Source organism: Haliotis asinina, chromosome 15, assembly GCF_037392515.1.
Source record: "Haliotis asinina isolate JCU_RB_2024 chromosome 15, JCU_Hal_asi_v2, whole genome shotgun sequence".
Lineage (NCBI taxonomy): Eukaryota > Metazoa > Mollusca > Gastropoda > Lepetellida > Haliotidae > Haliotis > Haliotis asinina.
In genome coordinates this window covers 4,798,910-4,813,965 of record NC_090294.1, presented here as the reverse complement: position 1 = coordinate 4,813,965, position 15,056 = coordinate 4,798,910, and the positions used below count along the sequence as shown (strand labels likewise).

General features: G+C 43.2%; 1 protein-coding gene across 1 annotated transcript; it reads right to left on the bottom strand.

Moving 5' to 3' along the window:
* Nucleotides 1-689: 689 nt before the first annotated feature.
* On the bottom strand, nt 690-14,469 carry LOC137266192 (mediator of DNA damage checkpoint protein 1-like). Its single transcript, XM_067801697.1, has 5 exons — nt 14,397-14,469; nt 12,475-13,685; nt 6,433-6,501; nt 3,282-3,285; nt 690-2,311 (listed from the first exon to the last, which is right to left on the bottom strand). Exons 1-5 carry the CDS (start codon nt 14,467-14,469, stop codon nt 690-692), a joined length of 2,979 nt encoding a protein of 992 aa, XP_067657798.1.
* Between the last annotated feature and the right edge of the window lie 587 nt (nt 14,470-15,056).

Sequence of the window (15,056 nt, the reverse complement as noted above, 5' to 3'; positions counted from 1 at the left end):
TGATGATCCTTCGACTTTGACACGTGAAGGTCACGGGGTAGAATAGACCTTCATTAACCAATGCTTGCCATAAAAGGAGACTGTACTTGTCGTAAGAGGTGACTAACGGGATCGGGTGATCAGGCTCGCCGACTTTCTTGAAACATGACCGTAGATCGCTGATGATCACTGGATTGTCTGGTCCAGACTCGATTATCTACAGACCGCCGGCATGTAGCTGGAATATTACTGAGTGTAAAACAAAACTCACTCCTTCAGCTTTTTTTCAATGTAGCTTTGAACTTTTGTCAAGGTTTTGTATGTCTGTACAAAGATGATATACACTATAAATATTTTCGCTCACTGGTTATTATATTACAAGTATTCATGTTTGAGATGACAACAATAGAGTGAAGGTGCATACTTAGTGAGCAATGATATATGTGGAGTAGACGTTACAGAGTCTAGCTCATTCGTGTTCTCCATAAATCCGTCAAAAAGGCTTTCTGATGAAAAGAATACCTTAAGTAAGTGTATACAAAATACAAACCCTACAATCCTCAACAAAACATAAAACCATTCACAATGCTGTGTTTTTATTGATACATGCATGAACTATGAACACCCACACACAATTCCACCACAGAAACATGGACGTTACATTTTAATTTCTGTTTCATGTAGAACATCGAAAGGTTGAAGACGAATGTCTATCTGGCGACAGGAAGGTCCAGAGCCTCGCGAAGATAGAGGTCAAAGGGACTATATTGGTGTGAACCCCTCGGCGCAGCAACTGGTTTATCTGCAGGGTATGCTGCCGGTTCTGTCAGAGTTGCTGTTGGCTCTGCAGATGCTGATGCTGATGCTGATGGTGGTTCTGCTGCCAGTGTTGCTGTTGGCTCTGCAGATGCTGATGCAGCTGGTGGTTCTGGTACCGGCGCGTCTACTGGTTCCAGTGCTGCTGCTTTGTTGGGTGTATCAACGAGGGGTCCATTTGGATTACTGGAGGCACTGGAGGCACCTGGTGCTCGAAGGTCTGGAAGGTCCAGTGCCTCAGCGAGATGCATGGAATATAAATGATCAAGCTGTTTTTTGTGATTTGCACCGCGAGCATCCACTGGAAAGGAAGGAGCTGCCACGGCAGAGTTGGAACCCTGAGACTGAGCTGCACCCTTGCTTTCAGGTGACCGGAGACTTTGAGCGAGCTGATACAAGCTGTTTTGTCCACCATAGTGGGGAAGATCCATTTCAGCTAGCATACTGAGTCTCATAATGTTCTCATAGTATTTGTCCTGCGATCCTGAGAGACCAGGTGTGGTTTTGGAGTTTGGTTCTGGGTTGGGTACCTGAGGGGAGACTTCTGCCTTAGCTCCCGCAACTAGAACTGGAGAAGAACTGCTTCCAGAGCGAGAAGCAGGGACCGAGGCGTCTGGTCCATGAACCCGGGATTGACTGGAAACACCACGGGAAGTAGGGGAGTCCTCTTTGATGATAATGATAGTATTCTGGGGAAAGGGCTGGTGTCTAATCATGTTCCTCCTGAAAGCAGGGAAAGGCTGAGCATCATATTCTTGGTCGACCTGGGACCTGTAGTAATCAGATTGTCGATTGACACCAGAGTAGTCTGGCTGTATGTTTCGAGAGTTCGCATGCACTGTCGATAGGCCCTCACGGGGACCAGATGGTCTCAGTTGGGAGTTATATATCGGAGATAGCGATGTTGGGCGAGAGGCCTTGATAGCTTGTGAGGGTTGGGGATAGACATTTTGAGGTGATGCGGTTGGACGATAACCATTTTGAGCTCTTGGAGCTGGTGGATAGACGGCCTGAGCTCTTGGAGCTGTTGGAAGGACGTTTTGAGCTCTTGGAGCTGATGGATAGACGTTTTGAGCTCTTGGAGCTGATGGATAGACGTTTTGAGCTCTTGGAGCTGGTGGATAGACGGCCTGAGCTCTTGGAGCTGGTGGATAGACGGCCTGAGCTCTTGGAGCTGGTGGATAGACGGCCTGAGCTCTTGGAGCTGATGGATAGACGTTTTGAGCTCTTGGAGCTGGTGGATAGACGGCCTGAGCTCTTGGAGCTGATGGATGGACGTTTTGAGCTCGTGAAATTGGTCGATAGATGTTCCGAGATCTTGGACGTTGTGGAATGACGTTTCGAACAGTCGGAGCTTGTGGTGCTTCTCGAGTAGGGGCAACGAATTTAACTTGAGTGGGCTCCATGACATTTCTTTGGGGTGTTTGAGTGGGGTTGTAGATAATCTGACGTGTATGTCCTGGATTTTGCCTCCTAAGATCTACTTGATTGTAAGGATTATTTCCTGATCTGGAACCTGAAAGGAAACCAAATTGATGCGTGAAAGAGCGATAAGATCCTTTATAAAAGCACTAACATAACAGATCCCATTCGTTGGTTTCACATTAATTTCAGACTCGCTGTGCGCATGCACAGAGCGAGTAAAAATATTTACTGGTCAAGTTCCGGTTTGGTCGTATGCACACCGATAGTGTAAATACACTCAAAACAAAATGATTAAATAATAACTATTTATGAATGACAACTGTTCATAGCTGACTAAATATATCGATTTACATATGCTTTTCAGGTATTGATGTCCTATTTTGGTTGCAGCTGAATCAGAAATGTGTGTTTTGATAGTTGTGAGAAGGGGATGTGCGGGAAGAACGGTGGTGGTGAGATGTGTTTATACAAGAACTTGTTGACATAAATCAAGCTATTTATTTCACTACTCCCGGTCTCTTGTACATACAGGTATAAAAATAACTTGTTATAGACATAAAACTATGCATTTGGTTTGATGTTTCGTTTTCTTTAGAGTGTGTTTACACCATTGGTAAACGTACGACCAAAGCGGAACTTGACCAGTAGATATTTTTACACGCGCACAGCGAATCTGAAATTAATGTGAAACCAACGAATAACACGATGTGTTAAAATGTGTTTAAGCATCACTGTCAAATAGTAGTGATCCGATGTTTTCATGTAAAAGGTCAGCACATCCTGTTCCCATGATGGCACTCGGTTATCTAAATTACGTATTTTTGACAGAGTACTAAATACAAATGTTGATACTACAAAATGCAAAGAGGTTGTCATCTCTTTGAAAATGCTTTGTATTTTATGGGCGTAGTCGAACAGAAAATAGATCTGGGAAACCTACGACATTATATAGTAATGCACTTACGAATTACGTATGCGTTACTCAGTAGACAACAGCAGCTCATCGCGGCCACGGCCAGGAACGCGGTGGCTGTCATAGCGTAAGCGCGTTGTCGAATTACGTTTCTGAAAAGTCAAATGTGTAAATGTATACAATTCTCCAATCAAGATAACGCAAATACTTACTATATTCTTTATTAACCAATGCTGAGTTAGGTAGTTACTAGGTAGTTCAGAAATCCTTAAAAGTGTACTGGACAATACAGCCGTAGTGTACATGAAGAGAGTGGTGTACACACGATGTCTATTTTCAGTCAATGACGTAATAATAATGTTTCATGGTATACCAAACACAATATGGCGCTAAGGAAGCACAAAGAAATCACAGGAACTCACCAATGGCTGTTGTTGTCTGAGGCTCTTCAAAGCGTAACAGGAATGTTGTCTGGGAGGATCGCTGGGCTTAATATGCCTTCCTCGTCACACGTCAGTGGCTATTATGATAGAGTGGCCGTCCATCACCTGTCCTCTGTAATATCCACTGTGACATCACAATGTCCAATCTGATATCTCAATGCCCACTATGACTTTTGTGTATGAAAGTTATAGATATAAATCTCCCTAAACAAGTGTCAGTTTAGATCACTAGACGTGCGTTCAGTTTTCAAAAAATGATATTTAATATTGATTTATGACTGAACTTTGTCACAGCAGAGCATAAAATGTTTGAATGTGGAAATATTAGTAGAATTCCTGAATTTTCAATGTCACTAACACCAAGATAAGGATATCTGTTATGTGTATAAGAAAGGCTGAATATTACTAAACATACATATGACACACTCAGATGGTACAATCAGTCATTTCGCTAAGGATTTCATGGAGGAAAACGAATTGTGATCAAGATAATGTGTTACAATATGTGAGCAAACGTGGCCCGCCTTGTCAAAACTTCATGCACCTAACCTGATAACAATGCTTACATCAGTCTTACATCTTACAAATCTTACGTCACAGTGGTCAGTCTGATTTCTCAGTGTGCGACGGTTGATCGATGCCCCTCCCTCTTTCTTTGTCCCGTCCATCACGATCGCCGTTGACGGGGAGTACGGAAGGTTTATTAACCCCGAGGGTCGTCATCAGTACCATACCTTCTACACCTTCGTCGACAGCAGACAATCAACAGAAACTGGTGAGTTGAATGTTTGGCTATGACCGCGATATGTCACAATTACACTTCATCTACTCATGTTAGATAAATAGTTATCAATTACTTTGTACATATGGCCTTCCGAAATGCAAGGCCGTGGTAAGATACACTCAGAGAAAAGTTACAAGTTTCCTGGTTGGCAGCATCAGTTCGGGGGTTTCACAAAGTGTTGATGTTCCCTCCTCGGGATGTGATCACATACTGTGTGTAACTAAACTTTGACTCACCAGGAACCTAAGACTGAGATTTCTAACCACATTTCTCCCCGATTATGTTCCCACGTTTGTTAGCATCACTCTCAAGCTGTTGGTTTTCACCATAGGAACGTCTGAGATCTGACGTCTGGCTTCCTCCCTCTCCGTACCGTAACTCTCACTCGTCACCATAAAGACGACCACCGATAAGTAATGTTTTAAGTTGTGTGTATGTTGTTTTCAGAAACTATACTGGACGACGTAGAGGAGCGATGAGAACAACCACCATCTTGGCCATGGCCGTACTAGGCTGTTGCTGTCTTGTGAGCCACGCTTACGTAATTGGTAAGTGTATGCATTTTGATATGACATATTACAAAGTGAGATAATATGTGTCTTCAACAGCATACTGTTCCCCAAGTGGCCTAAATCTCCAAATGGCATGCCATGAAACAGTTTAATGATGCTGTTATAATAGACAAACAAACAGACAGACAGACAGACAGATGTATTTTGTAAGGAGGCCCGAGGCCCATAATACATGATAAAACATATTATCCTGCGAGCATTAGGTTTACTTTTTTGAAGACGATTTTATGGTGAATTCTTTAGTGAAACTTGAGTCCAAGTTTAATAACATTCTAGGTCTAACATCAGCAGCTGTCACGTGTGTGCCTACTATCCGCATCACTTTGGCATCTCTTTCATACCTAAATCACACTTACTTCCCCAAATACGTTCACCCACTCTCAACCCACTCCATACGACCAATTACATAATTATTCTGAAGTGTTTATCCCGCGTTTAGCACTACCAGTCAAAAAATAAATTAACGAAACAAATTAACAAAAATTCAAACACATGCTCCTTAATTTATGTGCAAGCTGAAAACGGGATGTGCAAACAGATTACATGCAGAATTGGATATTTTCTGTTTTTAAAATTGTTTTAACACTTGCACATATATCTTGCAAGGAATATTTGTTAAAATTGAATTTTGTTTTTCTTACAGGTTCTCCATATAGACTAAATCCCCACAATCCTCTGATGGTTCGAAGGCGCCAAATTCCAGGATTTGGTCGTGCGATCATCTACAATCCCACTAAAGCCCTCCGCGGAAGAGCCACTCAGATCAAAGACGTTGCCCCTACACCAGAAACCCGTGTTCAACCAGCTCAAAAAGTCGACCCCCCTGCACCACAAGCTGTGAAAGTCAGCCCCCGACCGCAATCTCAAAACGTCCATCCCCAAGTTCCAGCAAGACGCCAACCCTTCCCAGGGAATACTATCATTATCATCAAGGAGGACGCCCCCAGACCCCGTGGTGCTTCCTCCTCTGCTCAGACTCAAGGCACAGTAGGATCAGCCCCAGTTTCACGCGCAATCAATTCCCCTACCTCTGTTTATGACCATACCTCTTCCCAAAGGTCTTTCGACCCTTACTCTGCCCTACTCCCCACTGATGCCTTTCCCGCCGCTGATTTAAACTATGTAGATCCTTTCCCAGCTGACCCTTTCTTTGATCACCCCATGGCCTCCGCAGACCCTTTCTCCTACTCTAGACATGCAGATCCTTTCTCTGTTGAGTCCATCCCTGCTCCAGCAACCCAAACAGGAGTCTCCCCACACAGATCAGAACCCTACTCACAGGCAGATGCTGCTCCTGGCCCCTACAATGGTGCTTCCCAACATGGATACGACGCCTTTGACAACTTGATTAGACTGAAAATGTTAGCTGAAATGGATCTTCCTCACCCCGGCGAACCTCACAACGTGTACCGTCCGGCTCAAACACATGGAACACCTGCCAGTCAGGGAACAGCTCAGCCCCCAACTCCCAAATCCCCCGCCAAAGCTCCTTCCTCTCACCTGAGCGCCCAAGACAAGTATGATCAGCTCCTCGCCCAGCACCTTGCTGAGGCACTGGACCTTCCTACCCTACCAGGAAAACAGATGTCTGGTGCTACCAACAATGCCAATGCATCCCCTGCTGACAGCCCCCAAATAGTTGCATCACAAGCAGCACCAGCAGCAGCACCGGAAGCGGAGCCAACATTTGAACCGGCAGCATCACCAGCAGCTTCGTCAGTAGACAAAGCAGCTGCAACATCTACTGGAGGCTCCAGTGGTTACCATCCTTATGATCTTTACTCTCTTCATCTCCGGGAGGCTCTTGATCTACCACCTATGCCCCCTATGCCTCACGCTTGAAGGGGGTGGTGCCTCCTCGTGACTGGAAGGGGGTTGAGGCCCCAATAATCTCCGGACGATGGGCTCAGATACACGACAAATGAACGTATCTTTCTGAATGATTGGTGTGTGAATGGTGTTATGTCAAAGAAAAACCTACTTGTCCACAGGTAGACTAGTCAGTTGATCATCGTTGATGTTATCGTATGACAATAAACACTGAGAACGTAACCATGTTTGCTTATTATTACATCTGAACATCAACCTTCTGTTTAGGTGTTTGGCGAGTTATGTTTATAAGCTTTTAGTGACGTCATTCTATTGTTCTTGAGCTATTTTCAAATATCTAAACTCTGAGATATCTATCGCCCTTCTACACTGACTAAAAGTGTTACATTATCAAATACGTTTCGTCAACCGACATACAATTTTAACCCAGTATTCTTACACTGAGCCATCGGAGCACGTGATTAAAGTCTTCATTCCTACGTGTCTTTAGTGTAGGTGTGATTAGTACACTACAAGTGTGTATTTAGGTCTAGGTGTTATTAGCACTCTGGAAGTGGGGACACAGGTCTAGGTGTGATTAGTACACCACAAGTGTGTACACAGGTCTAGGTGTTATTAGCACACTGCAAGTGGGTACACGTGTTTAGGAGCTATCAGTACAGTACAAGTGTGTACACATGTCTAGGAGTTAGTAGTAGACTACACGTGAGTATTCAGGTCTAAGTGGTACTACTTCACTACAAGTGGGTACTCAGATCTAGGTGTTATTACCACACTACAAGTGTGTACACAGGTCCAGGTGTTATTTGTACGCTACAATTGTGTACACGGGTTTAGGTATTGTTAGCACACTACAAGTGTGTACACAGGTCTAGGGGTTATTAGTAGACTACAAGTGAGTACACAGGTCCAGGAGCTATTAGTACACTACGAGTGCGTACAGAGGTCTAGGAGTTACCTATAGTACACTGCAAGTGTGTACAGAGGTCTAGGTGTTATTTGTAGACTACAAGTGGGTACACGGGTGTAGGTGTTGTTAGTACACTACACAGGTCTACCTGACGTCCTTCAGGATGTATTTCCACCCCCTGGAACTACTGTCCTGCAGAGTGCAGTGATGGGATGACTGTCCGCCTGCATTTGCAGTGATCGCGTGCTTGTTTTGGTGGCGAATGTATGATCGGTGTTTAAAATCTTGTCACCATTTGCGAAACACGAAAAATATCGTTAAATCTTTAACATTACACGAATGCACAGGTTCTGATGGTGATATATAGAAAGTTTCAAGTTGCTAGGTTAAACATGAAAAAAGCAATCTTCGATTATCAGCAGAACATATCTTTTCACGTAGACACATACTGATTTTATTTCAAATATACTTCCGTTTTCCATTTCCTGGGAATGACAAACAGAGTTAATATGTATCACTAGCAGTACCCTCTGTGAAAAGAGGAAGTCATTCAGATGAAGAAGTTATTGTACAATATGTAAACCTGATATTTAGTGAAGTGATCGCGTAAGTACAGTGAACACATAATTCAGTGATCGGAAATTTGGAATATGAAATGATCGGAAATTTCTGTACACTTTTTCTTAAACTATATCGAAAATATGAAATAAGTAGGGTTTTCGATGTAGGGGATGGGGGGTGGGGTGATATTTTCAATCAGTTTCAAACTTAGCAACATGAATGAGGGGGTTAGGTGTGGATATTGCCCTTCTATGGATGACTTTTTCTGCAGTTGTCAAGCACTGAGTGCAGAAACACGGAGATTTGAAAAAAGAGACAATGACCATAACACTTAATAAACAAAGGCAATAATTCATATTTACCAAGCGTACACGTATGACAATGTATATCAAGCCAACTTGAGGGTACTAAAAAGACATTATCCATCTGCAAAAACACAAAATCTCTACCGATAGTACCTTAAGCCACAGCTAGTCCCCTATGCACACCGCGAACCAGACATGTATGTATCGCCAAAATGTGAAAATTGATCAGTGATGTCATTTGGTGGAAATATGCGCCATACTCCGACTTTCCACTAACATACTCACAACTACTCACAGAGATTTGTTGTGGACCAACTTATCAGTGGTCACCACACAGACAAACATGTAGACGGTGAAGGTTTCCACAATGTGGAGTACATACACTCAATCCGTGTATCATGTGAGACGTGTTAAGAGAATAATTCGTACTATTTAAACATTCTTTTAAAATAATTTTCATAAGACGTATTCAGGGATATTCGTAGTTCCAAATATATCAATAGAATTACACGTCATTAGTATCATCAATACCGGTATTGTGAATTGAGTTTTACGCCGCCCTTAGCGATATCCCAGCAATTTTCCTTCGGGGGACACCACAAATGGGCTTCACACCTTGTACCCATATGGGAAATCGAACCCGGGTGTTCGGCGTGAAGAGCGAACGCTTTAACTTCTAGGATACCCAACCGTTACAGTAATGGTGTTGAAGGAAGGCTAAATTCACCCCTAAGTCTGCATGCTAGCGTCATTAATGAAGGGCCAAGCTATTAGTAACAACAATTCTTAAAAGTTGTAAAATCTTCGTTTTTGTTTCAAACACAACTGTTTTTTTTTACAAACCTTCTTAACGTATGGAAAAACACATTTATTTCTTTAAGGTCCGATACATTTGTTTCAAATGGCACACATTTTATTCAAAATGTCGACATGGAAATCCATTTGTTGACACTTACTGAAAGGTGTCAGACCTAGACTAATGCTTAGTCTCTGAACAGATAATCATAAATTTTGATGGTAACCAACAAACCTATCATAAATTGAAAAGAAGCCCAAGGGAGACCAGGGATTCTGAACCTGGGGAAATCTGGACTTGCTTCAATTAGGACTTTAGCAGTGCTGGGAGGCTAGGATGTAGGGAAAATAAAAATGTGGTTCAGGGACTGTAAGAGTGTCAGATCATAGGCCCGGTCAAATTCAGCAGTTGTTTGCTATCCGCTTTAATGTGAGTCACGGTGCTGTTGGTAGAGTGTGACAGAGATTTCAACAATTCAAACCAGTCAGCAGTCCTAGTTGATAGGCACATGACTAACGCTGCGTTATGACACCGATTCCTTAACGCAGCAGATCTTCCAACAGAACACTTCAATGTTAACAATGTAAGGATATCCAGGATATCGGTAATTTCCGTATATCATACGTGATTCATTGTGACTCAAGATAAAGAATTACTACAACGAAGTACCAAATGAGTTCGGCATTCCCAGCGGCGGGATACATAGAAAATGTTACGCACGTGTAAGCGGAGTACATTGAAAATACCAGAAAAGCGCTCAGCCAATCACAAAGCGATTTCTAGGCGTGAAGAGTGATAATAAACATTATGATGACACTCTTAGTTCTATCATTTCTATTAAACGTTTCGAGACATGTGTTAGGTTATACATCGTTTGACTATTAATGACGACTATAGTCAAGCCATCATACCAGCTCTGTGAGGATTTTTGTCCTAAAAATAAAAGTTGTTTAACAATCTATCATATTTAAATACTCACACAGTTCAGTTTGTTATGAGGGAGGAGTGCACAGAAAGGGAAAGCCAGATGTTCGTGAAGCACGTGTAATTTTTTCATTAACTTGTGCTGTGTCGTCTCAATCCTTTCTCCCACAATAGCTTGGGCTTTAATTTCTGATTCTTTGCCAATAAAGCTAAGATCCAAACAATATATTTCAGTCATCTTCACTTCTACATGGTCCATACGCATGTTTGAAAAGACTGTACGATACCGATCACTGCAAGAAAAAATACGATCACTGCAAGCATGCACAGAGGGTGTGCAGTCATTGGACCCCGATCACTTCACGATCACATTCAGATAGATAAAATGAATATTATGCATTCAATAAGGCAAAGACGTCACATATATGTGGAAAAGTGTATCATTAACAATATCGGCTCATTGAAATGCTGTCAAATAAAACCATTAGGAAAAAACCTTACAATTTGTCTACGTCAAAAGATATGTTCTGTCGATAATCGACGATTGCTTCTTTCATGTTTAACCTACCAGCTTGAAACTGTCTATTTATGACCACCATATACTGTGCATTCGTGAAATGCTAATATTTCAAACATACTGTTCTTGTTTCACAAATGGTGACAAGATTTTTAACACCGATCATACATTCGCCACCAAAACAAGCACGCGATCACTGCAAACACAGGCGGACAGTCATCCCATCACTGCACTCTGCAGGGCAGTGGTTCCAGGAGGTGGATATTAATTCAGCCAGTTGATAACGGCTGTCCACTCCTCAGTCCCAGGGTCTCAATATTTGGAACGGTCGTAGTTCTAAAGTGGACATTTTCCGAAGGAGCTCAGGGTTTCCGACTTGTATTTTCACATATTCTGTCTTGGATTGAACTTCAAACATATCTACCATATGTTCACGCTGGGTTCAGTCAGCCTACTCATAGTCCGCCTATTCGTAGTCTGCCTACTCATATCCCGCCTATTCATGGTCCGCCTACTCATGGTCCGCCTACTCATAGTCTGTCTATTCTACTCATAGTCCCATATCTCGCAGGTAATTCAACGTTGTTCTTTACGATACTACAGCAATATTACGATGCGCATCTGGGAAATCGAGGTGACGTATAAACGCTTAACACCGTGCGATGAATGTGCAGACCTTTGAGATGACGAATAAACTCCCAACACGAAGTGATGAATGGTCACACCTTCGAGGTGACCAACAAACACTCAAGACCAAGTGATGAATGCCAAGAACTTCGAGGTGACGAATATACTTTCAACACAAAGTGATGCAAGTCCTGTGCCCCCATATCACATGAGGGGCGGTGGGATTTAACCCGGGTTCAATTATCCACATGGCTCACTCACTCAGTCTATATCACATGAAGTGCGTATATGTGGCGCCTAAGGTACCATGAACGTGGACGAAGCACGATACCAAGACAATCATTGCTTTAGTTACTCACTTGTCCATTACGGTACGTTTGTATTTAGAAACATGAAATCTTCACCCTCAACCTCGAATCACCGCAGGTTGTACGTTTTCAACCTTAAGGAGAGCAGATTTGACTAGTCAATGAAACTTCAAACGTAAGCATTACAAAATTCGAAACAATGAGAGAATACAGTGAATAAGGTGTAAAACAAAATCAGTTACAGCGGGCGATGACCACGTGCACCATGGAAACAGTTGAAGTTATGGCGCGTAGGAATGAAGACTTTAATCACGTGCTCCGATGGCTCAGTGTAAGAATACTGGGTTAAAATTGTATGTCGGTTGACGAAACGTATTTGATAATGTAACACTTTTAGTCAGTGTAGAAGGGCGATAGATATCTCAGAGTTTAGATATTTGAAAATAGCTCAAGAACAATAGAATGACGTCACTAAAAGCTTATAAACATAACTCGCCAAACACCTAAACAGAAGGTTGATGTTCAGATGTAATAATAAGCAAACATGGTTACGTTCTCAGTGTTTATTGTCATACGATAACATCAACGATGATCAACTGACTAGTCTACCTGTGGACAAGTAGGTTTTTCTTTGACATAACACCATTAACAGACCAACCATTGAGACAGACACCTTCATCTGTCATGTATATGAACCTATCGTCCGGAGATTATCGGGACCTCAACCCCCCTCCAGTCACGAGGAGGCACCACCCCCTTCAAGCGTGAGGCATAGGGGGCATAGGGGGCATAGGTGGTAGATCAAGAGCCTCCCGGAGATGAAGAGAGTAAAGATCATAAGGATGGTAACCACTGGAGCCTCCAGTAGATGTTGCAGCTGCTTTGTCTACTGACGAAGCTGCTGGTGATGCTGCCGGTTCAAATGTTGGCTCCGCTTCCGGTGCTGCTGCTGTTGCTGCTTGTGATGCAACTATTTGGGGGCTGTCAGCAGGGGATGCATTGGCATTGTTGGTAGCACCAGACATCTGTTTTCCTGGTAGGGTAGGAAGGTCCAGTGCCTCAGCAAGGTGCTGGGCGAGGAGCTGATCATACTTGTCTTGGGCGCTCAGGTGAGAGGAAGGAGCTTTGGCGGGGGACTTGGGAGTTGGGGGCTGAGCTGTTCCCTGACTGGCAGGTGTTCCATGTGTTTGAGCCGGACGGTACACGTTGTGAGGTTCGCCGGGGTGAGGAAGATCCATTTCAGCTAACATTTTCAGTCTAATCAAGTTGTCAAAGGCGTCGTATCCATGTTGGGAAGCACCATTGTAGGGGCCAGGAGCAGCATCTGCCTGTGAGTAGGGTTCTGATCTGTGTGGGGAGACTCCTGTTTGGGTTGCTGGAGCAGGGATGGACTCAGATGTGGCAACAGAGAAAGGATCTGCATGTCTAGAGTGGGAGAAAGGGTCTGCGGAGGCCATGGGGTGATCAAAGAAAGGGTCAGCTGGGAAAGGATCTGCATAGTTTAGATCAGCGGCGGGAAAGGCATCAGTAGGGAGTAGGGCAGAGTAAGGGTCGAAAGAACTTTGGGAAGAGGTATGGTCATAAACAGAGGTAGGGGAATTGATTGCGCGTGAAACTGGGGCTGATCCTACTGTGCCTTGAGTCTGAGCAGAGGAGGAAGCACCATGGGGTCTGGGGGCGTCCTCCTTGATGATAATGATAGTATTCCCTGGGAAGGGTTGGCGTCTTGCTGGAACTTGGGGATGGACGTTTTGAGATTGCGGTCGGGGGCTGACTTTCACAGCTTGTGGTGCAGGGGGGTCGACTTTTTGAGCTGGTTGAAGACGGGTTTCTGGTGTAGGGGCAACGTCTTTGATCTGAGTGGCTCTTCCGCGGAGGGCTTTAGTGGGATTGTAGATGATCGCACGACCAAATCCTGGAATTTGGCGCCTTCGAACTATCAGAGGATTATGGGGATTTAGTCTATATGGAGAACCTGTAAGAAAAACAAAATTCAATTTTAACAAATATTCCTTGCAAGATATATGTGCAAATGTTAAAACAATTTTAGAAACAGAGAATATCCAATTCTGCATGTAATCTGTTTGCACATCCCGTTTTCAGCTTGCACATAAATTAAGGAGCATGTGTTTGAATTTTTGTTAATTTGTTTCGTTAATTTATTTTTTGACTGGTAGTGCTAAACGCGGGATAAACACTTCAGAATAATTATGTAATTGGTCGTATGGAGTGGGTTGAGAGTGGGTGAACGTATTTGGGGAAGTAAGTGTGATTTAGGTATGAAAGAGATGCTAAAGTGATGCGGGTAGTAGGCACACACGTGACAGCTGCTGATGTTAGACCTAGAATGTTATTAAACTTGGACTCAAGTTTCAATAAAGAATTCACCATAAAATCGTCTTCAAAAAAGTAAACCTAATGCTCGCAGGATAATATGTTTTATCATGTATTATGGGACTTGGGCCTCCTTACAGAATACATCTGTCTGTCTGTCTGTCTGTCTATCTGTTTATCTGTCTGTCTGTCTGTCTGTCTGTCTGTTTGTCTGTTTGTCTATTATAACAGCATCATTAAACTATTTCGTGGCATGCCATTTGGAGATATAGGCCACTTGGGGAACAGTATGCTGTTGAAGACACATATTATCTCACTTTGTAATATGTCATATCAAAATGCATACACTTACCAATTACGTAAGCGTGGCTCACAAGACAGCAACAGCCTAGTACGGCCATGGCCAAGATGGTGGTTGTTCTCATCGCTCCTCTACGTCGTCCAGTATAGTTTCTGAAAACAACATACACACAACTTAAAACATTACTTATCGGTGGTCGTCTTTATGGTGACGAGTGAGAGTTACGGTACGGAGAGGGAGGAAGCCAGACGTCAGATCTCAGACGTTCCTATGGTGAAAACCAACAGCTTGAGAGTGATGCTAACAAACATGGGAACATAATCGGGGAGAAATGTGGTTAGAAATCTCAATCTTAGGTTCCTGGTGAGTCAAAGTTCAGTTACACACAGTATGTGATCACATCCCGAGGAGGGAACATCAACACTGACCACCTTGGTGAAACCCCCGAACTGATGCTACCAACCAGGAAACGCTAACTTGTAACTTTTCTCTGAGTGTATCTTACCACGGCCTTGCATTTCAGAAGGCCATATGTACAAAGTGATTGATATACAAATATCTAACACGAGTAGATGAAGTGTAATAGCCAAACGTTCAACTCACCAGTTTCTGTTGATTGTCTGCTGTCGACGAAGGTGTAGAAGGTATGGTACTGTTGACGACCTTCGGGGTTAATAAACCTCCCGTCCCCCGCCCCGTCAACGGTGATCG